The sequence below is a fragment of the Boleophthalmus pectinirostris genome, unplaced genomic scaffold, assembly GCF_026225935.1.
Source record: "Boleophthalmus pectinirostris isolate CB_2022bp ecotype Guang Dong unplaced genomic scaffold, ASM2622593v1 HiC_scaffold_13, whole genome shotgun sequence".
Classification (NCBI taxonomy): domain Eukaryota; kingdom Metazoa; phylum Chordata; class Actinopteri; order Gobiiformes; family Gobiidae; genus Boleophthalmus; species Boleophthalmus pectinirostris.
The window spans coordinates 3,257,067-3,282,066 of NW_026571036.1; the positions used below are offsets into that span (position 1 = coordinate 3,257,067).

Consider the following 25,000-nt stretch of genomic DNA (forward strand, 5'->3'; position numbering starts at 1 on the left):
GATTTAATCCAGGATTAAACCAGGACTAAAACCAGGACTTAAACCAGGACAAAACCAGGACTAAAACCAGAACTAAAACTAGGTCAAAACCAGGTCTAAACTAGATCTAATCCAGGTCTAAATCAGGTCTAAAACCAGGATTAAACCAGAACTAAAACCAGGACTAAATCAGGACTAAAAGTAAAACTAAACCAAAACTAAAACCAGGACTAAAACCAGTTCAAAACCAGGTCTAAATTAGATTTAATCCAGGACTAAAACCAGAACTAAAACCAGGACTAAACCAGAACTAAAACCAGGACTAAACCAGAACTAAAACCAGGACTAAATCAGGACAAAACCAGGATTAAACCAGGACTAAAGCTCGTCTTCTCACAAAATATTGGACATAAAACCAATCCGAGACGCGAACAAAAATGAGGACCACTGGAGTAAACCACATTGCTTTTTAAAATTAGTTTTTTTTCTTGCTGCGCTCCTTCAAATACGACTGAGTTTGTCTCATTTTCGTTCCTCTTCACGTTATTATTTCTGAGAAGTACTTTCCCAAAATACTCTATACTAGTACTTCTACTTCAAAATGCTCTAGTACATTTCCTCGGGTGAACTGAGTAAAAAATAAAAAAATAAAAAATAAACGTAAAAAGGACAGGACTGCAGCTCGGAGCAGACTAAAACCAAAACTAAAACCAGGACTAAATCAGGTCTAAACCAGAACTAAAACCAGAACTAATCCAGAACTAAAACTAGGTCAAAACCAGGTCTAAATTAGATTTAATCCAGGACTAAACCAGGACTAAAACCAGGATTAAACCAGAACTAAAACTTGGTCAAAACAAGGTCTAAACTAGATCTAATCCAGGTCTAAAAAAAAAAAAATCTGAGTCTAAAAATCAGACTAAACCAGGACTAAATCAGGACAAAACCAGAACAAAACCAGGACTAAAACCAGGACTAAAGCAGGACTACATCAGGACTAAATCAGGACTAAACCAGAACTAAAACCAGGACTAAACCAGGACTAAAACCGGTTCAAAACCAGGATTAAATCAGAACTAAATCAGAACTAAAACCAGGCCTAAAACCAGGTCAAAACCAGGTTAAAACCAGGACCTTGAAATACGACTGAGTTTGCCTCATTTTCGTTCCTCTTCGCGTTATTATTTCTGAGAAGTACTTTCCCAAAATACTCTATACTAGTACTTCTACTTCAAAATGCTCTAGTACATTTCCTCGGGTGAACTGAGTAAAAAATAAAAAATAAAAAATAACCGTAAAAAGCACAGGACTGCAGCTCGGAGCGACATAATGAGACATAATAACAGCTCTTAGTCTAATGTAGAATGTGTCTGCTGCTGTGTGGGAGGATGAGTCACTCCAGTCCTGTGCTAATTCATTCACCTTTCATTTACTTCTCGTCTAAAACAGGCACTGCGGAACTTTTCTGATGCCTCTGCTGTGCCCCGGAATGTCCCGCCGTGTGGCTTTAAGCGTTAAAGCGCTCAGACGATCGACGGTGTGTTGTTATGACGCCGTTTCCTCGTCACGAACAGACCCGGAGTTGTGTTTATTTGAATTATTTGGGTCATTCCTGCAGCGGAAACGTCTACACTTCATGACATCATAAGGTGGAAGAGAGAATTTTGAGGTTTGGAGACGTAGACGGACAAATAATAATAATAATAATAATAATAATAATAATGAATTATCTTTTGACCTACATTTTGAGCTTGAAATGGACAATAAAGGAAACTAAAATAAGAACTAAAACCAGAACTAAACCAGGTCTAAACCAGGACTAAAACCAGGACTAAACCAGATTTAAACCAGGTTTAAAACCAGGATTAAACCAGGACTAAACCAGGACTAAACCAGGACTAAACCAGGTCTAAACCAGGTCTAAACCAGGGCTACTTCAGGACTAAACCAGGACTAAACCAGAGCTAAAACCAGGACTAAATCAGGACTAAACTAGGACTAAACCAGAACTAAATCAGGACTAAACCAGAAATAAAACCAGGACTAAACCAAGACTAAACCAGAACTAAAACCAGACTAAACCAAGACTAAACCAGGACTAAACCAGAACTAAACCAGTACTAAGCCAGTACTAAACCAGGACTAAACCAGAAATAAAACCAGGACTAAACCAGGTCTAAACCAGGACTAAAACCAGTACTAAATCAGGACTAAACCAGAACTTAAACCAGGACTAAACCAGAAATAAAACCAGGACTAAACCAAGACTAAACCAGAACTAAAACCAAACTAAACCAAGACTAAACCAGGTCTAAACCAGGACTAAAACCAGTACTAAATCAGGTCTAAACCAGGACTAAACCAGGACTAATCTTGGAGTCCTGGTTTAGTCCTGGGAACAACATTATAACATGGCAGACATATAATAAGAATACTCTCTCTTTAAAATAAAACATTTATTACTGTGGATTTGTGGGCTTGCCTCTGCACAGATCTGACCTGCAAACAAGCAGGTAGCAGCCTAGACTAGAAATGTTACGCAATGGACCTTTACGAAACCAAGGCTTAGTCACTGTGAGATTCTGCAGACAGTTTAAAACAGGGTCTGAGTGAAGCTGTCAGAAGGTGTTACATATCACACCTGCGAAAGACAAAAGCTGCAGAGTGTGTGTGTGTGTGTGTGTGTGTGTGTGTGTGTGTGTGTGTGTGTGTGTGTGTGTGTGTGTGTGTGTGTGTGTGTGTGTGTGTGTGTGTGTGTGTGTGTGTGTGTGTGTGTGTGTGTGTGTGTGTGTGTGTGTGTGTGTGTGTGTGTGTATCTGTGTGTGTGTGTGTGTGTGTGTGTGTGTGTGTATCTGTGTGTGTGTGTGTGTGTGTATGTGTGTGTATCTGTGTGTGTGTGTGTGTGTGTGTGTGTGTGTGTGTGTGTGTGTGTGTGTGTGTGTGTGTGTGTGTGTGTGTGTGTGTGTGTGTGTGTGTGTGTGTGTGTGTGTGTGTGTGTGTATCTGTGTGTGTGTGTGTGTGTGTCTGTGTGTGTGTGTGTGTGTGTGTGTGTGTGTGTGTGTGTGTGTGTGTGTGTGTGTGTGTGTGTGTGTGTGTGTGTGTGTGTGTGTGTGTGTGTGTGTGTGTGTGTGTGTGTGTGTGTGTGTGTGTGTATCTGTGTGTGTGTGTGTGTGTGTGTGTGTGTGTGTGTGTGTGTGTGTGTGTGTGTGTGTGTGTGTGTGTGTGTGTGTGTGTGTGTGTGTGTGTGTGTTGTGTGTGTGTGTGTGTGTGTGTGTTGTGTGTGTGTGTGTGTGTGTGTGTGTGTGTGTGTGTGTGTGTGTGTGTGTGTGTGTGTGTGTGTGTGTGTGTTTGTGTGTGTGAGACACACACACAAACACACACACACAACACACAGACACACGTTTATACGAATGGACAGATATTCTAGCCTTTTAGTGTTTCGGTGGTGAATTTTTTGGGCGGTGCACAGACCTACATCAGAGTATCAGCGTTTTCAGGCGTCCACACGGTGCCGGATCAGATCTGTACTCAGGTGAATTCGTGGGAGTTGGAGGCACCAGATTGTTCCGTCTCTGGAGCAGTTTTCAATCGGATTAGTGTGAACGAACACTGCATCCACAACGAAAACAACTCGAATACGTAGTAGTGTGGATGGGGCCTAAGAGGTTTTGATGCAACAGCGCAAATAAACTTAGAAGCGTCCGCCGTGGTGGTTGTTATGGTTGTTACCGGTTGTTGCGCGGGGTTCTCTTCTGGTCACGTTGCGATGACAGGGGTTGCAACGTCATCGTTTTCCAAAAGCTGCGGTTTGCTTGTCCACATGACAACGCAACGCCAGCGTTCTCAGATTTAAAAAAAAACACCAATTTTCGCCCACCTGAAACGCCGGCTCCGTGTGGACGAAAGACCAAAACGGATAAAAACTTCACCGTTTCAACCAAAAAAAAACGATGTCATGTGGACACCACCTTAAATGTTCAAACAATCAGAGCACTACACTTCTAGTTTAGATGCATGAAAAAACTGTGTTATTTGTGAAATGTGGTGCAAAACTTCAGATACAGGATTTTTAAAGTATAAAACTGCCAATAAAGTTCACAGGAAGTAGAGTCACTGTCGTTAATCTGCAGCTTCACCTCGATCCGTGCGCTGTGTGGATGTAAACAGACACACGTGAGGAACTACTCCGGCCTTTTTACTTCTAAAGAATGACTCAAACTGGATTAACATCGCTTTTTTGTGGACTGGGGTCATTATTTGCAGAGGACAATTTCTATGGATAAAGTGGATGAGATGCTGCAGTTTAAATTTACCACTTTACGAGAGGTGAGGTATAAAGTCTTCTAGTTATTTTCACTTTATCTTTAGTTTGTATTTTACGTCTCTGTGTCCGTTGGAGGCGACACAAACAATATCCTACTTGTGTCGGATTCGATCGGGCTCGGACAGAAAAATTCGTCCCGATCCACACTCTTATTTCTAATCCAAAACCCGTGTGAATACCTGGATCTTGAGCGTTCTCTCGCTCTGCAGCTGTTTCTCGTACGACACCCTGAGGGCGCTGTGCTCTTTCTCCGCCTCCTTCTTCTTCTGCAGCTCTGCACAAACACACAAAAACACAGAAACACATGAACACGCATATTTTAGGTTTCTACGAGGACATCACACTGACTTCCGTGCATTTCTTCAAGGCTGATCCTAACCTCAACCACAGTCAGAAGTGGGTAGTAACTTTTCTCACTCAGCGTACTTTTACTCCTACTTGTGTAACATTTTTATTGAAGTACCAGTACTTTTTAGTGTATAGTGAAGATGACCAAGCTTGTAAAGTATTATAGAGTAAAAACTTGCCGTGATAAAATAAAAAGCGGTCAAAAAGTCCGAGCACTCTGTTAGAATCAGAATAAAAGTCCTTTAATGGTCACATGGGACAAACCAATGCATTAAAAAGCCTTTCATTCGAATTCCAAAAGACATTTTGACCACTTTTTACGTCATCACACACTTGGTCATCTTCACTATCTGTGAGCTTTAGAGCCTCGTCCTTGAGGAGCACCTGTTGTGGATTTCTTCTATGATACCCTGAAGCTCTCACTTCCTCTGTGTTTTTATCTAACAGAACTTTTACTTGAGCAAACTTAACAATCGCATGGCTCATTTGCATAAACCATAAGATCTGAAAAAACAGCTCAGTCCTTATGCTGCTGATGCGGTTCAGTGTGTTCAGAGTGTTCTTTCTCTGACAGACGATGTGCTGATGATGGTGAGTCTGTTTTGTGCTTCTGTCGCGTTGGAGATGGTTCATGTGAAACTTTTCAGAGGTTATAAGTCTGCAGGTCGTACTTGTAGCTTTGTAGTTTACCAAAGTCGTACTAAAACATTTTGACAGATTTTTGAGCGCCGTGTACCACAGAAAATCGGTTCGAGGTCAGTAAACACAACCAGAATTAATACATAAGGCGCACTGTCAATTTTTGAGAAAATTAAAGGATTTTAAGTGCGCCTTAAGGCCTTAGATGAAGAACAGTTAGATGCTTATGGGCCCAGTCAAGCAGAAGTAAACAACAAGGCCAAAAATTCAAGTTAATGCATCTGATATAAAAATGTATTGAACAGATACATATGTACTCTAGTTTATGAAACTGTTGACCTTTTTTCTGTACCATTTTTGGTTCTAAAGTTCCATCCGTTTTAAACAGACCATGTATGAAACATGGAACAAAAATTATTTCCCAAATTTCAAAGACCTGAAAATCATGTAAATAAATGGATGTATTTCATCATATCTTGTGTTATTCCATCTTTGAACTGTTGATGAAGGTTCATGATTAAAAAAAAAAAGTATTTAAAATGATAAAAATGTTCTTGGAAGGACTGACATATTTTATAGAAATAGTTTCTTTTCATTTTGAAGTAATATTAAAGTATTCAGAAGAAAAAAGCGACAAATGATGTAAAATCCTGCACCTTCTACTTGTTTGAACAATTTTCCCTCCGTTACTTTTCCCTCCGTTACCATGACCTTTCTTAATAAAAAATCTCATGAGTCAAAAAGTAAGAGGTTTTTCAACCTAATCTTGTACCATATGGTAGAAAACTATATGAAGCAAATATTCAAACCAGTTTGTTAAGGATATGTAAGTGAGAACCAAGAGTTATCACTGTTTGGATTTATTGCCCAAAAAGTGCTGCATATTTCATTCCCTCCGTTACCGACATGAGTTTTTTAATTTTTTGTGAACAACTTGAAAGAATCTCACAGGTTTAACTTGACCCTGTTGGAGTGTAACTCTTTCCTACATTCTGATACTTTACTTATTTCAATAGTTCCTCTAGTTTCTGAATAAGAGACATTTGAATGTCAAAAATCTGCCCCTGTTTCCCTCCGTTACCACTTGACCTGGACCCTTACAAAACATAAACTTATTATCCATTCATCAGTGCACCAAGTTAGGCATAAAAATTATACATTTACAGTGGTAATTTGACTTATTACCCACAATACACAGAATTCAACAACAGAAATCTCTTGGTGAGCTGTTGGATGGAGGTGCAGAGCGACTGGAGGTAAAGGTTGGACACCTCTGACCTACTCTATGTAAATCAGGCTGGACTGTGGCAACATGTGACCCCCTGGACCAATATTAACATAAGCAACAGTTTCTACTGGAGGGATCGAAACAAATCCCCCAAAAGAGCCTCGGCACAAAACGTTAAATGTGAGTCAGACTTTATATTTTTGCTGCATGCCTAAAGGTGTGAAAACTCTGTTCAAACTCACACCTGAATGATTCACCGTCAGACTGCGGCCTCTGCTTTCCGGACGTTTGGATGTTTACCTGAACGGACACCCCCGACGGAAATGGAGGGAGTCATTTTGAAGAAACTACCAACATATTACTCATTCTTCCTCAAGAGTTTGCAAACATTAGACTGTCAGTGTTTCTTGTCAAACTGGAGCGTGTTCTTCTGAGAGGATCGTGTTCTGGAGGGCCTCACCTGTGTGCAGATTTTTGAGCTGGTTGTTGAGCTCCTCCTTCTCTCCGGCCAGATTAGCCACGTCCACGGTGAGGGTTCGGTTCGACTCCTCCAGCTGCAAACACACAATGAGCAACACATTCAGTTTTAAAGCAGGATTTGTACCAAGACGACTATTGTAAATCTGCTTAAATCTCCTTCTGGAGCTATAGATCCACTCCAAAGTGTTTTTGTTGATTGTTGTCTGTGTTGACACGCTGTTTGCAGACATTAACAGAGTCGTTAGGAAATGAGCAGCATGTTAATCACTGTTTAGAGATACTAACCATATGCACTTAAAAGTGTGACATTTCTTCTCACTCACAAATAATCACTCTCTACCTTCCCCAGTAAACTACAGTAATGCATTACATTACACTATTAGAAAACATGAGAGCCACAGTTAGTGTTTTCAGGACGGTTCCAGCACCTAATCTCAAACCGACTGACGTGTTCATGCCGAAAACCAGAGCCTTTGGGAATGTCAGCAGGTTCTGTGTGTGTGTGTGTGTGTGTGTGTGTTAGAGATGTGTGGATGGGCTATTTTTTCATCCGCAACCGCGACACAAAACTCATCATCCGCCCGCTGTCCATTTTGCACTGAAGGTTTTCAAAACCGCACCCGCCGCCATCCGCCGATTGATTTTAGATTTTAGAACAATCATACAGCAAACAAACTAAGGAGCCTCGATAAAAATGCAAACTCTACAGCTCATTCATTCCAAAATTCGCTCAGCGTGTTTGTTCACATTCTTAATTGTCCGTAACAACCCCAGACTTACCTGGTTTTCTTGCGCAGCTAATTAACTGACAACGTTTTTCAACTAGGCTGTTTTTGAACCTTCTTGCCTTCGTGTTGGATGTTGTTACATTCTGAACATTCTGCCATTGCCCGATGTTATTTCAAAGTCATAGCCTCACTCCATCGGTCTTTCTTTAAGTTTTAAATCCCCCGAGTGGCAGTCTACGCTATAATGTCTGCGTGTTTTAAAATATAACTGATATCGAAACAAAACAGACAGATCATCTCATCCAGATGAACCTTTATTGAAATCAGGCAATGCCCTCTTTATATTCCAATTGAAATAGGCAAGAAAAAATATGCATAACTAAATAAATATGTCTCTATAGCCACTTATGTGTTGGCAAACAGCTGAAATAAATTAGAAATAATAAAATAAACTGCATATAATATGTGCCTCGTAAACCTTAGGCATCAATAACCCGACACAACCTGAACCTTCAGAACATAAAAACGAGGTCAAATGGGCTAATTAAGGACATGACGTACACTTCATACTACAAGCACAGACAATGACACTCGTCTTTTCAGATGTACGTAAACGATACTAACAATAACTTTTTTTTTTTTTTTTTTAGTAGTTAAACCGCACCCCCCCGCCCGAATTTAATTAAAATATAATTTTTCGTCACGTCATCCGCCCGACCCGCAATCCGCGCATCTCTAGCGTGTGTGTGTGTGTGTGTGTGTGTGTGTGTGTGTGAAATATGGTGGGGAAATCCAGTGACATGAAGATGTGCAGTGGTCAGGGGAGGAGACCAAACATTTGCGATATCTGTGTTCGCCCGGTAAGGTTACAGCTTTGGATTTGGCGTCGCTGCCGCCTTCTCCACAGCAGATGTTGTAACAGAGTTTGACGCAGATAAATAATGATTTGTATGAGTAAAAACGCTCGCTGCTGTCGATGATGTGACATCCACTTTCGTATGGCCTTGTTTTGATTTGGTGGTAAATCCACACCCTCTGTCGGTGACACATCATGGGTTCACTTAAATGGTTTGAAGGCGGCTCGTTCACCGGTGAGCACTTTGGTTCCAGTGTATCTGGTGCAGGAACCGGCACTGGCACCGGTCTGATCGGCCTGAAAACATCTGGTGTGTTACTCACAGAGCTGATGGTGGCCTCCTTGTCGCTCAGCTCCTGTTTGTGTCGCGCCAGCATGTCCTTGATCTCCAGCTCCTTCATGATCTTCTCCTTCTCCAGAGCTGAGTACTGCTCCTCAGCGATGGAGCGGGCCAGCTGCTCTGAGTCGGCTTTGGTCAGACTGGCCTCCAGCTGCGACGCCATAGACTCCCTGAGGAACACAACAAACACGTTAGACCTTTGATAGGGATGGGACAAGATGATCTCATGAGATTATTCCCCGGAATTTACCTTTGAGGTAAGAGTTAAGAGTTGGTGAGTAACAATTTGAGAAGTTGTAGTTACAAAAAGCAGGACTACAATGACCACTAAAGTATAACATAAAATAAACAAAGCCAACATTGTGAAATCAATTGCAGCACTTTATTATTATTTATAATAAATTATGTCAAATGTCAATGTCTTGTGTTATTTTGTTATTATGATGTGGTTTGAGCTCTGGAGGGCTGAAGGAATCACTTCTAGAACTGCTGTTCATCATCGATAATGTTCACAGAGAATTGTTTTTGGGGGAAATCCTGCTTTAGGATTGTTGGATTGGGCATCGCAACAAGTGACCCGAGCGCCACCTAGAATTGGACCCCTATGGGAGTGGGGACAGGCAAAGTTGTTGCGAAATTCGGGACATTATCATTCCATCCATCCATTTTCTTCAGCTTATCCGGGGCCTGGGTCGCGGGAGCATCAGTCTAAGCAGGGACTCCCTGACTTCCTTCACCCCAGACATGTCCTCCAGCTCCTCCGGGAGAACCCCAAGGCGTTCCCAGCTCAGCCCAGAGACACAGTCCCTCCAGCTTGTCCTGGGTCTTCCCCGGGGCCTCCTCCCGGTGGGACATGCCCAGAACACCTCCTGAGGGAGACGTCCAGGAGGCATCAGAACAGATGCCCGAGCCTCAACTGGCTCCTCTCGACGTGGAGGAGCAGCGGCTCTACTCCGAGCTCCTCCCGTGTGACTGAGCTCCTCACCCTGTCTCTAAGGGAGCACCCAGACACCCTATGGAGACACCCGTCCTCTCTCTCTCACCTTTCCTCCTGATACTGGTTGATCCTCTGCTGCAGATCTTTACACAGACGACTCCTCTCCTCCCGCTCCTCCTTCAGCTCACGGATCTGCGTCTTGTACAGAGTCTGAGGGAAACAAACACAACTCCATTTAAATCTGGACACTTTGAGAATGGCTCTGCTCTTGTGGCTGACCGCTCAGACGCACAGTAGAAGCTGCTCACAGGGTCGGAGCTGTAAAGGTGGTTATTCTGGTGGTGTGTTCACATTTTTAGGTTTTCCCGGATTAAAAAGTCAAACGGTGAAAGTTCTGTCAGTGTTTGAGATCAGATTGTGTGGGAGAAAAAAATGATTGAGTAGAAAAGCTCTAATCCAATCTGCAATTTTCAGGCACACTGTTTGTATTCAAAAGAAGTCTACGCCCCGGGGCTGCAGGATATTGCAAAAAGTAATATAGATATTACTGCTTTATATACACTTTTGACCCAAAAAATACAGTTATATTAATACTAGAAAATACATACAAGTACATCCTTACCAGAAGCATGAAGTCAAATCCAAATCAAGGTGAATCTTGGACATAATTTTTAATGTGTAATAAAAAAATACATTTCTCCTTGCGACATTGCGTTACATTACTGATTCTGTGCAATGTTGTTCAGATTTACAAAGTATTCATCATTTCTGAGGATAAAACACAACTTTTCCTGTCAGAAAAAGGTACGTGGAGTCGCCCTCTGCTCCTGCACTGAGCAGTGAAGCAGTTTAATAAGGTTAAAAACAGTAGCTGTAAAGAGTGCGGAGCTTCAGCGTTTGTTACATTTCATTAAAAGTGACTAATACAGTTAGGCTCATTACAATCCTGAAGAGTCCCTCAGTCGTCCAGGTAGAATCCACGGCGAGGAGAAAATTCAGTTTATCGACCAAAAGTTAGTTTGGTTGAAGACGTTTCGCGGCTCATCCAAGGTGGTTCTTCAGTTCTGGTCAGACGTTCGTGGACACAGACAGACATAAGGAAGTGTCCACCAGCGTCTGACCAGAACTGAAGACGCAGCTTGGATGAGCCGCGAAACGTCTTCAATCAAACTAACTTTTCGGTCGATAAACTGAATTTTCTCCTTGCCATCCTGGAAAGATGATGTGCTGTTACTCCTTATAGGTTATGCTGACCTTTTTTCCACACTATTTAAGAGCTCAACGGGAGCAGCAGTAAAGGAGCAGTCACTGTGGCAGCATCCGAAAATGCGCAAAAATACTTCCTTCGTTATCCTCGCTTCTGCTTATCGTTGACCTTCGAGAGCTACGTCATGAAGTCGGATCAAGTGACCGAGGAGGAGGAAGGAGCAGTGAGGAGAAAAAGCTATCGCTGCTTTAGGTGGATCTGGATCCTCCTAATCAGCAGCGGGAACGACAAGCAAAACTACAACTCCCAGAAAAGAAACTACAGCTACAACAAGTGCCCCATTCTCCACCGCTGCACGCGTCTTAGGAGAATTATTTAATCACAACGGGAGCCAACATCAATAAAGTGACTGTACATGAGTGAAACTGTTAAATAAAAAGCTGCGTTAAACCTGCGCACGTACAATTAAATTTTGTCAGCACTTATAGTTTATGCAAATGAGCCATCTGGTTTTAAGTTTTGTTTCTGTAAAAGGTAAATGAAGCTGCATTAAACACATTATAATCTCAAACAGGCAGGTGTGGCTCTATGTGTTTTAAAGCTGAGTTTGTATGCAGAAGATTTTAATCAATAATCTGCTGCAGTCTGGAACTTATAAATGAGTATTTGGAAACTTTTGGTTCGATCTGCGCATTGGACTGTGGGACACCTTACTGCTCCTTACCGCTGGTTAGGAACTTCCCGAGCTTCCTACGTTAAAGGAGCTAAGAAAGGAAGGATAACTGCTCCTTTCCTTACTCCTTCCTAACTTCAATATCGATTTTGTCATGACGCTGATGCACGTCAGGTCAATGAATCTCGGAAAACAACGAGCAGGCATACGGACAGGAGGTACAGCTGTTGGAGACCTGGTGCAGAGAGAACAACCTCTGTCTGAACCTTTCAAAAACAAAAGAATTAATAGCTGTTCACTGTCGCCTCTCTACATCATGGGCACAGAAGTTGAAAGGGCGTCCGGCTGGAAGTACCTGGGTCTGCACATCACCGACAGCCTCACTTGGTCCACTAATGCAGCTGGCATTGTTAAGAAGGCCCACCAGCGTCTGTATTTTTTGAGGAGACTCAAGGCTGCTGGACTAGGCCTCCCTGCTCTCATGTCTTTTTATCGATGTGGAGTGGAAAGTGTGTTGACCCAGTCCATCACAGTGTGGTACGGCCACTGCTCAGCCCAGGACAGGACAGATCTACAGCGTGTGGTCAGAGCAGCAGAGAAGATCACTGGATGTGACTTTACACCCATCAGTGACATTTATGAGGAGCGTTGTAGAAGACGGGCCTCCAGGATCATGGTGGACCCTCGCACCCTCCCACCATCTGTTTGTTCCTCTGCCTCTGGGAGGAGACTGAGGAGCATTAAAGGTTGTATAGAGGATTTTTTTAAGGGAAGAGAAATACAGCGACAGTCCTTGTGCGCGTTCAGAATCACTGTTGAAGTTTCCTGTCTAGAAGTAATTCAGCGACCGACGCGTCAGTTTTTAGACACTTCGTCTGCTTCGGTCGCGCCATCGCTGGATGAGATCTCCAAGAATCACCTCAGTTTGGCTTTGCTACTTTTCCACTTCTCTTCTTCTTTCAGTGACCTCAAAAAACGACTTTCTTTTGCGGCGAACCGGTCGTGGATTCTCGTCCGCCGTCGTGACAAACTTTGTGCGAAATGCGAGGAAGCGACAGTTCGAAAATGCCTCTAAGAACCGCCGCGTAAACCACGTAATCCCCGCGCTCCGACGAGTCAGTTATACTAGGGAGTTTGATTGACAACCTAACAGCCAATAGAAAATGAGGGAGCCTCGTTTTCTATTGGCTGATGTTTATCTGGCCTCACTATGTCCACAGTTGATAGATTTTTGTTCTTTTTTTTTTGGTCATCATAATTACAAAGCTGCTGCGTCTCTGTTATTGTATTTTAATCTTTCACTGACAATTTGAAACAAAAAAAAAATCCTCCATACAACCTTTAAAGCTAGAACTTCTCGGCTGAAGTTCAGCTTCTTTCCTGAGGCTGTCAGACTTGTAAACAGTGCACACTGACTGACTTGACGCTTGGGTTGCCTCTCTCTCTATCTTGTCACGTTTACTACTTGTTCACTGGAACTGCTAAATGTTGTTGTTTTTAAATGTATTTATTTTTTAACATTGCTTATTATTATTGTTTTTTATCTCTTTCTGGATCACTGGGCCTCGGGGAGCACATTTCGTTCTGTCATGTGTTTCTCTCACATGTTTGAATGACAAAATAAAGAACCTTGAACCTTGAACCTGAAAAGGAACTGAAACTTCCTAAGTGCATTTAACCATTTTCAGATGCAACGAGTGTTTTTATATTTCTATTCTATTTGTGTTTTACTCATTTGCAATACTACTATATTAACAATGGCCATTTTGCACCGTCAACTATGCACAACTTATCACTTTTTATTACTTTTAGGCAAAGCGTGTACTGCATGTACTGTGTAGAGGTGCGTTTGTGCACCTACCGTGAAATAGGTCTCTGCCTCCAGCTGGTCCTTGAGCTCCTTCAGCAGCCCGTCCGCCTCCTGCTTCTCCCTGAATCAAAACAATCTTTTATTTCAGTTTGGATCAATTTAGACTTTAGACTTTAAGACTTTTTTTTATTGTCCCCGAGCAGAAATTCATCTCCACCCACACAGAGCTCGTTTGGCTCGTTTGAATTTGATGTTGGACTCTTCAGACATCAACCGTATGAAGCATTTTAAAATAAACAATTGACTTATACTCGAGTAATATATTGTACTTTTACTTGAGTAAAAGTTGTGGTTTCTCTTTAGACCCCGATTAAGTCGAAAGTGACAAAAACTTTACGTGACAAGATGAAATGATTTGAACATTTCTGTTTCTTGCAGCTGCTTCAGATATTTTTGAAAACTACATTAAATTAAATTAAACCTCATAATCTCAGCAGAGTAGTGGTTTCCTCAAATGTGTGTTGTTGTTTTTTTACTCTTACTTGAGTAATTACTTCAACTGCAACTTTGAACTCTTTATTGTAGAAGAAAGGCTTTTTACACCAGCACTGAGTTGTAAAAAAAAAAAAAACCCTCGCTCTGTCTGTGTCAATCAATAAACAAAACTCCATCCAGAACAAAGGACAAAGTGCACGCAAAATATGATGACGTTACCAATTTCTGTTCGTCAAATGTTAACTCTAACGTAAACGGGCAGGAAGACGTTTGGAAAGATGCGATTACAATTTCTGGCGCTAGCAAAAATGAGAAAATGTTGAGTCAGTTTTGTTCATCTCCATGTCAATGTAGGATCATTCGTTCATTCGTTTTTCAAAATAAAACCAAAAATAAGAAAATGAACAACTATTTTCTTCATTATTTGTCTCCAAAACCAAAATGAAAAAATGATAATGATCCGTTTTTTCAGTTTTCGATTTTGTGTTTAAATGACAAATGGAAAAAACAGATAACGACCGTTTCCCGTTTCCGTGACTTGAACTGCGATGTTGGACTTTTGCGCCACATACACACGAAAACAGTACTAAACCAAGACTAAAACAGGACTAAAACAGGTCTAAACAGGTCTCAGTCCCGGTTCTGATCCTTGTCTGGTCCCAGTCTCAGTCCTCGTCTTGGTCCCAGTCTCAGTCCTCGTCCTGGTCCTGGTCTGGTCCCAGTCTCAGTCCTCGTCCTGGTCCCGGTCTGGTCCCGGTCCTGGTCCTGGTCCCGGTCCTCGTCCTGGTCCTGGTCTGGTCCCGGCCCTCGTCCTGGTCCCGATCTCGGCCCTCGTCCTGGTCCCGGTCTCGGCCCTCGTCCTGGTCCCGATCACAGCCCTCGTCCTGGTCCCGGTCTCAGTCCCGGTCTCAGTTCTCGTCCTGGTCCCGATCACAGTCCTCGTCCTGGTCCCGGTCTAGTCCCGGTCTCGGTCCCGGTCTCAGTTCTCGTCCTGGTCCCGATCTCAGATCTCATCCTGGTCCTGGTCCTGGTCCCGGTCTGGTCCGGTCTGGTCCCGGCCTCAGTCCTCGTCCTGGTCCCGATCTCAGTCCTGATCACCCGAAAGTCTCAGAGCCCGTCCCGACACTCAGTCCTGGTTCAGTCCTGGTTTAGTCCTGCTGTAGACCTGGTTTAGACCTGGTTTAGACCTAGTTCAGCCCCGGTTCAGTCCTGCATCTTATTTTAAGTCACGTAAATGGGAAACATCCATTATCCATTTATTTAAACACAAAAAACTGAAAAAAATTATCGTTATCTGCTTTTTCATTTTGGTTTTGGAGACGAATAATGAAGAAATTTTTTTTTTTTTTCCTCGTTTTCTTATTTTTGGTTTTATATTAAAAAACAAATGAACGAATGACACACAGATTACATACTTGCAGTCTTTATTTTACCGCTGATCACATTTACTTCAGTGGGTTTGATCACAGTCGGTGTCGGGAAATACACCGGACGTTTCAGCGCATGTTTCCAAACGTCTTCCTGGTTTGTGACGTAAGTTTGTGACGCGTGTTGTGGGAGGGTTGTGCTGATTTACCGGCGCAGTTCCTGGTTGTTCCTGTCGAGGGCGCTCTTGATCTCCAGCAGGTGGTTGACTTCCTGTTTGAGCTGTTTCTCGGAGGTCTGGAGGACGGTGAGCTGCTGCTTCTGGATCTTCAGCTCCGCCTGAGACAGAGAGCGAGTGTGGAGCTCCTCCTCCAGACGAGAGCCCAGGGACTTCACCTGAAAACACACGACAGACATCACTTTCACTTAGTTTCCGAGACAAGACCGAGACCAAGACGAGACAAGACCGAGACAGAGAGTCGAGACGAGACAAGACCGAGAGAGTGAGACGAGACAAGACCGAGAGTCGAGACGAGACAAGACCGAGACCTCTGAGAGTCGAGACGAGACAAGACCGAGACCTCTGAGAGTCGAGACCGAGACAAGACCGAGACCTCTGAGAGTCGAGACCGAGACAAGACCGAGACCTCTGAGAGTCGAGACGAGACAAGACCGAGACCTCTGAGAGTCGAGACGAGACAAGACCGAGACCTCTGAGAGTCGAGACCGAGAACAAGACCGAGGCCTCTGAGAGTCGAGACCGAGACAAGACCGAGACCTCTGAGAGTCGAGACGAGACAAGACCGAGACCTCTGAGAGTCGAGACCGAGACAAGACCGAGACCTCTGAGAGTCGAGACCGAGACAAGACCGAGACCTCTGAGAGTCGAGACGAGACAAGACCGAGACTCTGAGAGTCGAGAGACGAGACAAGACCGAGACCTCTGAGAGTCGAGACCGAGACAAGACCGAGACCTCGAGAGTCGAGACGAGACAAGACCGAGACCTCTGAAGTCGAGACGAGACAAGACCGAGACCTCTGAGAGTCGAGACGAGACAAGACCGAGACCTCTGAGAGTCGAGACCGAGACAAGACCGAGACCTCTGAGAGTCGAGACGAGACAAGACCGAGACCTCTGAGAGTCGAGACCGAGACAAGACCGAGACCTCTGAGAGTCGAGACCGAGACAAGACCGAGACCTCTGAGAGTCGAGACGAGACAAGACCGAGACCTCTGAGAGTCCGAGACAGACCGAGACCTCTGAGAGAGCGAGACCGAGACAAGACCGAGACTTGAGAGTCGAGAGACGAGAGACAAGACCGAGACCTCTGAGAGTGAGAGTCGAGACCGAGACAAGACCGAGACTGAGAGTCGAGACCGAGACAAGACCGAGACCTCTGAGAGTCGAGACCGAGACAAGACCGAGACAAGACCGAGACCTGAGAGTCGAGACGAGACAGACCGAGACCTCGAGACGAGACGAGACAAGACCGAGGCCTCTGAGAGTCGAGACCGAGACGAGACCGAGACTCTGAGAGTCGAGACCGAGACAAGACCGAGACCTCTGAGAGTCGAGACGAGACAAGACCGAGACCTCTGAGAGTCGAGACCGAGACAAGACCCGAGACCTCTGAGAGTCGAGACCGAGACGAAGACCGAGACCGAGAGTCGAGACCGAGACAAGACCGAGACAAGACGAGACTGAGAGTCTCGAGACCGAGACAAGACCGAGACCTGAGAGTCGAGACCGAGACAAGACGAGACCTCAGAGCGTCGAGACCGAGACAAGACCGAGGACCTCTGAGAGTCGAGACCGAGACCAAGACCGAGACCTCTGAGAGTCGAGACCGAGACAAGACGAGACCTCAGAGAGTCGAGACGAGACAAGACCGAGACCTCGAGAGTCGAGACCGAGACGAGACAGACCGAGACCTCTGAGAGTCGAGACGAGACGAGACCGAGACCGAGTCTGAGAGAGTCGAGAAGACGAGACAAGACCGAGACGAGACCGAAGACCTCGAGAGTCGAGACCGAGACAAGACCGAGACCTCTGAGAGTCGAGACCCGAGACAAGACCGAGACCTCTGAGAGTCGAGACCGAGACAAGACCGAGACCTCTGAGAGTCGAGACCGAGACAAGACCAAGACCTCTGAGAGTCGAGACCGAGACAAGACCGAGACCTCTGAGAGTCGAGACCGAGACGAGACCGAGACCGAGTCGAGAGAGTCGAGACCGAGACAAGACGAGACCGAGACCGAGACCTCTGAGAGTCGAGACCGAGACAAGACCGAGACCTCTGAGAGTCGAGACCGAGAGACAAGACCGAGGACCTCTGAGAGTCGAGACCGAGACAAGACCGAGACCTCTGAGAGTCGAGACCCGAGACAAGACGAGACAAGACCCTCTGAGAGTCGAGACGAGACCGAGACAAGACCGAGACCTCTGAGAGTCGAGACCGAGACGAGACCGAGACCTCTGAGAGTGTCGAGACCGAGACCGAGACAAGACCGAGACAAGACCGAGACCTCTGAGAGTCGAGACCGAGACAAGACCGAGACCTCTGAGAGTCGAGACGAGACAAGACCGAGGCCTCTGAGAGTCGAGACCGAGACAAGACCGAGACCTCTGAGAGTCGAGACCGAGACAAGACCGAGACCTCTGAGAGTCGAGACCGAGACAAGACCGAGACCTCTGAGAGTCGAGACGAGACGAGACTGGAGAGACAGACCGAGACCTCAGAGAGTCGAGACCGAGACAAGACCGAGACCTCTGAGAGTCGAGACCGAGACGAGACGAGACCGAGACGAGACCTCTGAGAGTCGAGACCGAGTCGAGACCCGAGAGACCGAGACAAGACCGAGACCTCTGAGAGTCGAGACCAGAGACAAGACCGAGACCTCTGAGAGTCGAGACCGAGACAAGACTCTGAGACGAGAAGACGAGACCGAGACTCGAGAGTCGAGACCGAGACAAGACGAGACGAGACCTCGAGAGTCGAGAGCGAGACCAAGACCGAGACCTCTGAGAGTCGAGACCGAGACAAGACCGAGACCTCTGAGAGTCGAGACCGAGACAAGACCGAGACTCTGAGAGTCGAGACGAGACGAGACCGAGACCGAGACAAGACCGAGAGAGACCTCTGAGAGTCGAGACCGACGAGACAAGACCGAGACCTCTGAGAGTCGAGAACCGAGACAAGACGAGACGAGACCTCTGAGAGTCGAGACCGAGACGAGACGAGACTCAGAGAGACCGAGACCGAGACCGAGACAAGACCGAGACCTCTGAGAGTCGAGAGACAAGACCGAGACCTCTGAGAGAGTCGAGACCGAGACAAAGACCGAGACCTCTGAGAGTCGAGACGAGACCGAGACAAGACCGAGACCTCTGAGAGTCGAGACGAGACAAGACCGAGACAGAAGACCTCGAGAGAGTCCGAGACGAGACAAGACGAGACGAGACAGACGAGACCTCTGAGAGTCGAGACCGAGACAAGACCGAGACCTCTGAGAGTCGAGACCGAGACAGAGACCGAGACCTCTGAGAGTCGAGACCGAGACAAGACCGAGAGAGACCTCTGAGAGTCTGAGACCGAGACAGAGAGACCGAGAGACAAGACCGAGACCTCTGAGAGTCGAGACCGAGACAAGACCGAGACCTCTTGAGAGTCGAGAGACCGAGAGACCGAGACAAGACCGAGACCTCTGAGAGTCAAAACCGAGACAAGACCGAGACTCGAGAGGTCGAGACGAGACAAGACCAGAGACCGAGACCTCTGAGAGTCGAAACCGAGACAAGACCGAGACCTCTGAGAGTCGAGACCGAGACAAGACCGAGACCTCTGAGAGTCGAGACCGAGACAAGACCGAGACCAAATCAAGACCATCTTTGTCATTTTCTACATTCATTTGTATTTTATCCCCATTCTATCTGATTAATGTTCATTTAATCTTAAAATAAGCCAAGCAAACTGTTCTGCACTGAAACGCCTCTTTTTTGGACCCTGATCCACAGTTTGAGAAACCCGTCTCTAAGAGAATTTACAGAAAACTGGTTACTGGTTACTGGTTTTGCAGGTGGTTTTGGAACCACCTTCAACAGACTTTAAAACTTTGTTTGCTTTTACCTCTGTCGACTTTTAAAAACTCCATCCAGAGTATTTTACAGGATAACTGCACATGTTTTTAACACTTTTATATCTTTTAATCTGCAAATGTTTCACTGTCTTGATGTGTGAGTGTTTTGTGTTTGTGCTTCTGTTTAATCCTGCCTCTTGGTCAGGTCGTTATTGTAACTGAGAAGTTCTTCTCAACTGACCTGGTCAAATATTGAATAAATAAAATAAACAAAAAATAAAAATAAAAAACGCACATTGTGAAAAACACAGATTTATTTGGCATTTTATTACACAAATTCAGCCACATGTCACAGTAGATCTGCTGCACCGACACTGTAGCATTAATTTTGATTCGTTTTTGCTTCGTGTTTCATCTTGCTCTTCAAAGCAGCGCGAACTAAGGACCGAGTCGATGTGCACTATACGCAGGGAGGAGCGAGAGCGTGAAAAGGCGGCGTGCTGACATGAGGCAGGTGGACGGGAAGGATGTTTTAAAAAGTCGCTCGCTCTGGTGTGTGTTTGTGACGAGCCGCGCAGTGTCCGCGGGCTCCAGGTGAGCGCAGGATACAGTGAGACGCCCTGCTCGCTCCCGCACACCTCGTCAAGAGTCAGTCAGTCAGTCGCCGTGACAAGACCGACTCCAAGACCCCCCACTCTTCCCCAAAACTTTTCTCATCGAATTTACATGATTCACAAATGTCTTCACCTATTTTAGTTTAAAAACGGCAAATTTCGCCAAAAAGTGAGAGATTTTCATGCCTGCTGACAGGAAACAAACAAAAAATCTAAACCCACAGTTCTACAATGAATGTCCCAATCCTGATCTGAAACTGAGAATTCCCCACAAACCAGCATACAGCTCACCTCCTCGGTCAGCCGCTCCTTCTGCCCTCCCAGCTCCTCCAGTCGGTGCTGAGCCTGTTTAAAGTCACAGTCCAACATGGAGTAGTCCTTCTCCATCTGCAGCAGCCGGTTCTCCAGCTGAGCCTTGAGAACCCGCTCCTCCTGCAGCTTTCGCTCCATCTCTGCAGAAGATCAACAAGAAGCTCCGTCGGAGAAACACGCACGAACAGCTTTTGTTTTGATTTCTAAAAGAGTTGTGCTTTAAAGAGCCGAGGAACGGACCAGAGGAGGATTATGGGCCGTAAACGCAGCAGCAGAAATATTAAATAACCCATAGTCAGTGTTGGGGAGTAACAGATTACATGTACAGGAGTAATCAGAGTACAAATTATGAGTAACTGTATTTAGTTACAGTTACTGTTTCAGTCAGTGGTAATTGGATTACAGTTACTTGGTTGAAATAAATGGATTACACGGCGGGATTTTCCTGTTTTCACATTTGGGGCTATATCCCTTTTTTTTTTCCCCAGTAACTGCACTCATTGCCGGACTCTAAACCAGGTCTAAAACCAGGTCTAAAACCAGGTCTAAATCAGGACTAAAACCAGGTCTAAACCAGGTCTAAAACCAGGTCTAAAATCAGGTCTAAATCAGGATTAAAACCAGGTCTAAATCAGGACTAAAACCAGGTCTAAAAATAAACCAGGATCTAAAACCAGGTCTAAATCAGGTCTAAAACCAGGTCTAACCAGGTCAGGATTAAAACCAGGTCTAAATCAGGTCTAAAACCAGGTCTAAACCAGGTCTAAATCAAGGACTAAAACCAGGTCTAAACCAGGTCTAAAACCAGGTCTAAAACCAGGATTAAAAACCAGGACTAAACCAGGTCTAAACCAGGTCTAAAACCAGGTCTAAATCAGGTCTAAACCAGGTCTAAAACCAGGTCTAAAACCAGGTCTAAATCAGGACTAAAACCAGGTCTAAATCAGGACTAAAACCAGGTCTAAACCAGGTCTAAAACCAGGTCTAAATCAGGATTAAAACCTGGTCTAAACCAGGTCTAAAACCAGGTCTAAACCAGGTCTAAATCAAGACTAAAACCAGGTCTAAATCAGGACTAAAACCAGGTCTAAATCAGGTCTAAAACCAGGTCTAAATCAGGATTAAAACCAGGTCTAAATCAGGTCTAAAACCAGGTCTAAACCAGGACTAAAACCAGGTCTAAAACCAGGTCTAAATCAGGACTAAAACCAGGTCTAAATCAGGACTAAAACCAGGTCTAAATCAGGATTAAAACCAGGTCTAAATCAGGACTAAAACCAGGTCTAAATCAGGACTAAAACCAGGTCTAAATCAGGACTAAAACCAGGTCTAAATCAGGATTAAAACCAGGTCTAAATCAGGTCTAAACCAGGTCTAAACCAGGTCTAAAACAGGATTTAACAGGACTAAAACAAGCCGCGCGGACAGTGTCTCTTTCTCTTCTATCAATAATATTTTTAATTTGGATCAGTAAAATCTGGTCTTTTTATTTTCTTTTATCAGACAAAACATCTTATGCTACAATTTCCTCGTCTTTGCTTCTCTACAGCAAATCAAGGAATCCAAAGTAATCAGATTACATTACTCACTTCAAGTAATTTAATGGATTCTGTTACAAACTACATTTTGGGGCGTGTAATCTGTAATCTGTAGGGGATTACGTTTGAAAAGTCACCTTCCCAACACTGTTTATAGTCTGGTTTGGATTTGCTCCTCACCCTTCTGGACCTCAGACTTGGCCTCCTCCAGACTCTGGGACACCTGGTGCTTGTGGTCCAGAGTGGCTTTCGTGGCCCTGTGCTCGGCCTCCTCCTGCTCCAGACTCTGCTGCACCTGCTTCAGCTGGAACGTCAGCTCGATCTCCTGGTTACTCTTCTCCTGAGGGACACACACACGCAGGGAGGAGGAGACGTGAGGAAAATAAAACTGCACTAACAGACGAGGGATTCTGGAACACACCGAGAACTCATAAACCTGGACATGATGAGCAGTTTTAGGGTTTATTTTTTGGTTTATAATCGAAAAGGCGTCGGCTGAAGCTTGAGTTTATTCTGCTTTTAACCTTTATTCCTTTATCAGAGCTTCATCTTCATAAATACAGCGAGAGGAAACAAATAAATCACTAACAGTACAACAAAGTACTACAGCTCATATTTCACGTATCTGCATTTACATTTCAACTTCTTCGCTGCACAATTTTCGTTTTTCCGTACAGTTGTTCCAGAGCTCCAACCCTTTAACAGATTCACAAAATTTCATAAAGTTTGTTCTGATTTTTTTGAATAAACGTGGCCGTTCCTCTGAGCTCATATCGGCTATTTCGGATTTTGAACATATTCTGTAATGATTTTGATAAGAGATTGTTGTTTTACACTTTGAACATGATTTTCAAAGTGTAAAGGTAAAGACTAAATCGTAACATTTTCAGAGTTTGGTTGGTTCTTTATAAGTTGATAATGTTTTTGCTCTTAAATACAGCGAGAGGAAACAAATAAATCAGGAACAGAACAACAAAGTCCTACAGCACAAACCAAGTCTTATATTTCACGTATCTGCATTTACATTTCAACTTCTTCAGGTACAGAGAGAAGGACGACAATATTGTAGGGGTGTCAAATTATCGCTTTAATTGCGATTAAATAATTACAGTCATATTTAGCGTTGTTTTTTAATCGCGTTAATCTCATTTTTAATCTCTAACTTTACTGTTTCTGTATGCGAGTTGCTTTATTATAAAACCTGTTTTTAATTCCACTCATTGCCAGAAACACACACAAAATGTGCGCAGTAAGAGCGATGTAAACGTCATGTTCACGTTGGCGGCGTCAGTCGCACAGTGGACGAGGTCGTAGAGTCAGTAGAACAGAGCAGCATCGCACAGGGAAAAACACATTCATGTCTTGGAAATTCTTCTCCCGACGTGAAATAGAAAAGAAAATAACAAAATATAAAATCGCCTACAACTTAAATGTCACTGGTGAAAACAACCTGCATAGACTCATGATGTCTGCACTACTGTCCTATACACACACACACACACACACACACACACACACACACACACAACACACACACACACAAACACACCTTCATCATCGTCATTAACCTGAGAACGCGCGGACCACGTTTCCTTCCGTAGACACTGCGTGGACACCGACGTGCTCCCGTGAGCCGCGTGTGGATCGTGTTTTCTCGCGTACGCGGCGTAAACCGCGCTTCCTCCTGTGCCTCTAAACCAGAACTAAAAACCAGAACTAAAACCAGGTCTAAACCAGGTTTAAAACCAGGACTAAACCAGGACTAAACCGGAACTAACACCAGGACTAAAACCAGGACAAGCCCATTCCAGGTCTAAACCAGGACTAAAACCAGTGATCTCATATATAAAGCATTTCTCTATCAATAATATTTTTAATATGGTTAAGGAAAGACTGGACTTTTTATTGTCTTTAAGTAAACAAAAGTTATTATGTTCAGATTTCCTCGTCTTTGCTACTTTACAGCAAACAGTTTCTTATTCATGGAGACTTGGGCTCAACAGCCAATTTGGAGAGATTTGTTAAACAATAAATGACTTTATAAAGTCACTTTTTTAAATCTATATCAGTCTTTTGATCTGCCACAATAATGTAATAATGAATTTAAATGAAAATACCTCAAATTGAAGGCTTTTCTCAGCAATTTTTAGGTGAGATTAAAATGAGATTAATTAGATTAATTAATTGCAGATCATAATTAATTAATCTCTCAAATTTTTTAATCGCATGACAGCACTAATTTAAATATGACAAAACGGTGTAAAAAAAAAAAAAAAAAGAAAAGCAGTATCATGTAGAGCGGGTTAATACGAACAATTTAAGACCAAAATGACGAAGCTCACAGCAGCAGGTACAGAGAGAAGGACGACAATATTCTAATGTAAGTCAACGGGAAACAGAGTCAGAAGGAGCCGGAAGAACTGACCTAAGTCACCAAATCTTATGATTGAGGCAAAATAAAATGGTTATAAAGATGAGAGACTTCCTGGGGTGAGTGTATAAGAGGACAGAGGTGGTGTGGTCAGAGAGTGAGGAGCACACAGACCTTCTCCAGATCATTGAGTTTGTGTTGGAGCTGTTTCTTCTCAGTCTGAGCTGTGGACAAACTCGTCTTCAGCTCCTTCAGCTCCTCCTCCAGCGTCGAGATCCGTCCTGTAAAACACACAGCAAATAAACCGAGTATAAGTACACACTAGAGAATACTTTTAGAACTGTGACACTAAATCATTTTGTACAATACACCAAAAAAATACTCTTGGCGATATATCGATAGAGCAGCTCAAGTTATCGATACTGTACTACTGCACACCACGAGTTTCTGATACTCAAACTGTGGTCAGTACAAAAACAAAATAAATATACTACTCAATGACAATTAGTCTGGTAGCAGTAGTAGCAGTAGTAGTAGTAGTAGTAGTAGCAGTAGTAGTAGTAGTAGTAGTAGTAGTAGTAGTAGTAGTAGTAGTAGTAGCAGTAGTAGTAGTAGTAGTAGTAGTAGTACCAGTATTAGTAGTATTAGTAGTAGTAGTAGCAGTAGTAGCAGTAGTAGT

The 25,000-nt window shown here is 44.1% G+C and overlaps 1 protein-coding gene across 1 annotated transcript in view; it reads right to left on the reverse strand.

Annotated features, from left to right (window-relative positions):
* LOC110172686 (rho-associated protein kinase 2-like) overlaps window positions 1-25,000 on the reverse strand; it is a 168,337-nt gene that overhangs the window by 38,320 nt on the left and 105,017 nt on the right. The window contains exons 17-25 of the mRNA XM_055149584.1: window positions 24,496-24,602; window positions 22,131-22,290; window positions 20,392-20,552; window positions 15,621-15,805; window positions 13,601-13,670; window positions 9,966-10,069; window positions 8,906-9,092; window positions 6,979-7,072; window positions 4,483-4,577 (exon numbers count right to left, since the gene is read on the reverse strand). Of these exons, the coding sequence (XP_055005559.1) occupies window positions 4,483-4,577; window positions 6,979-7,072; window positions 8,906-9,092; window positions 9,966-10,069; window positions 13,601-13,670; window positions 15,621-15,805; window positions 20,392-20,552; window positions 22,131-22,290; window positions 24,496-24,602 (1,163 nt within the window). The remainder of the gene's footprint in view (window positions 1-4,482; window positions 4,578-6,978; window positions 7,073-8,905; window positions 9,093-9,965; window positions 10,070-13,600; window positions 13,671-15,620; window positions 15,806-20,391; window positions 20,553-22,130; window positions 22,291-24,495; window positions 24,603-25,000) is intronic.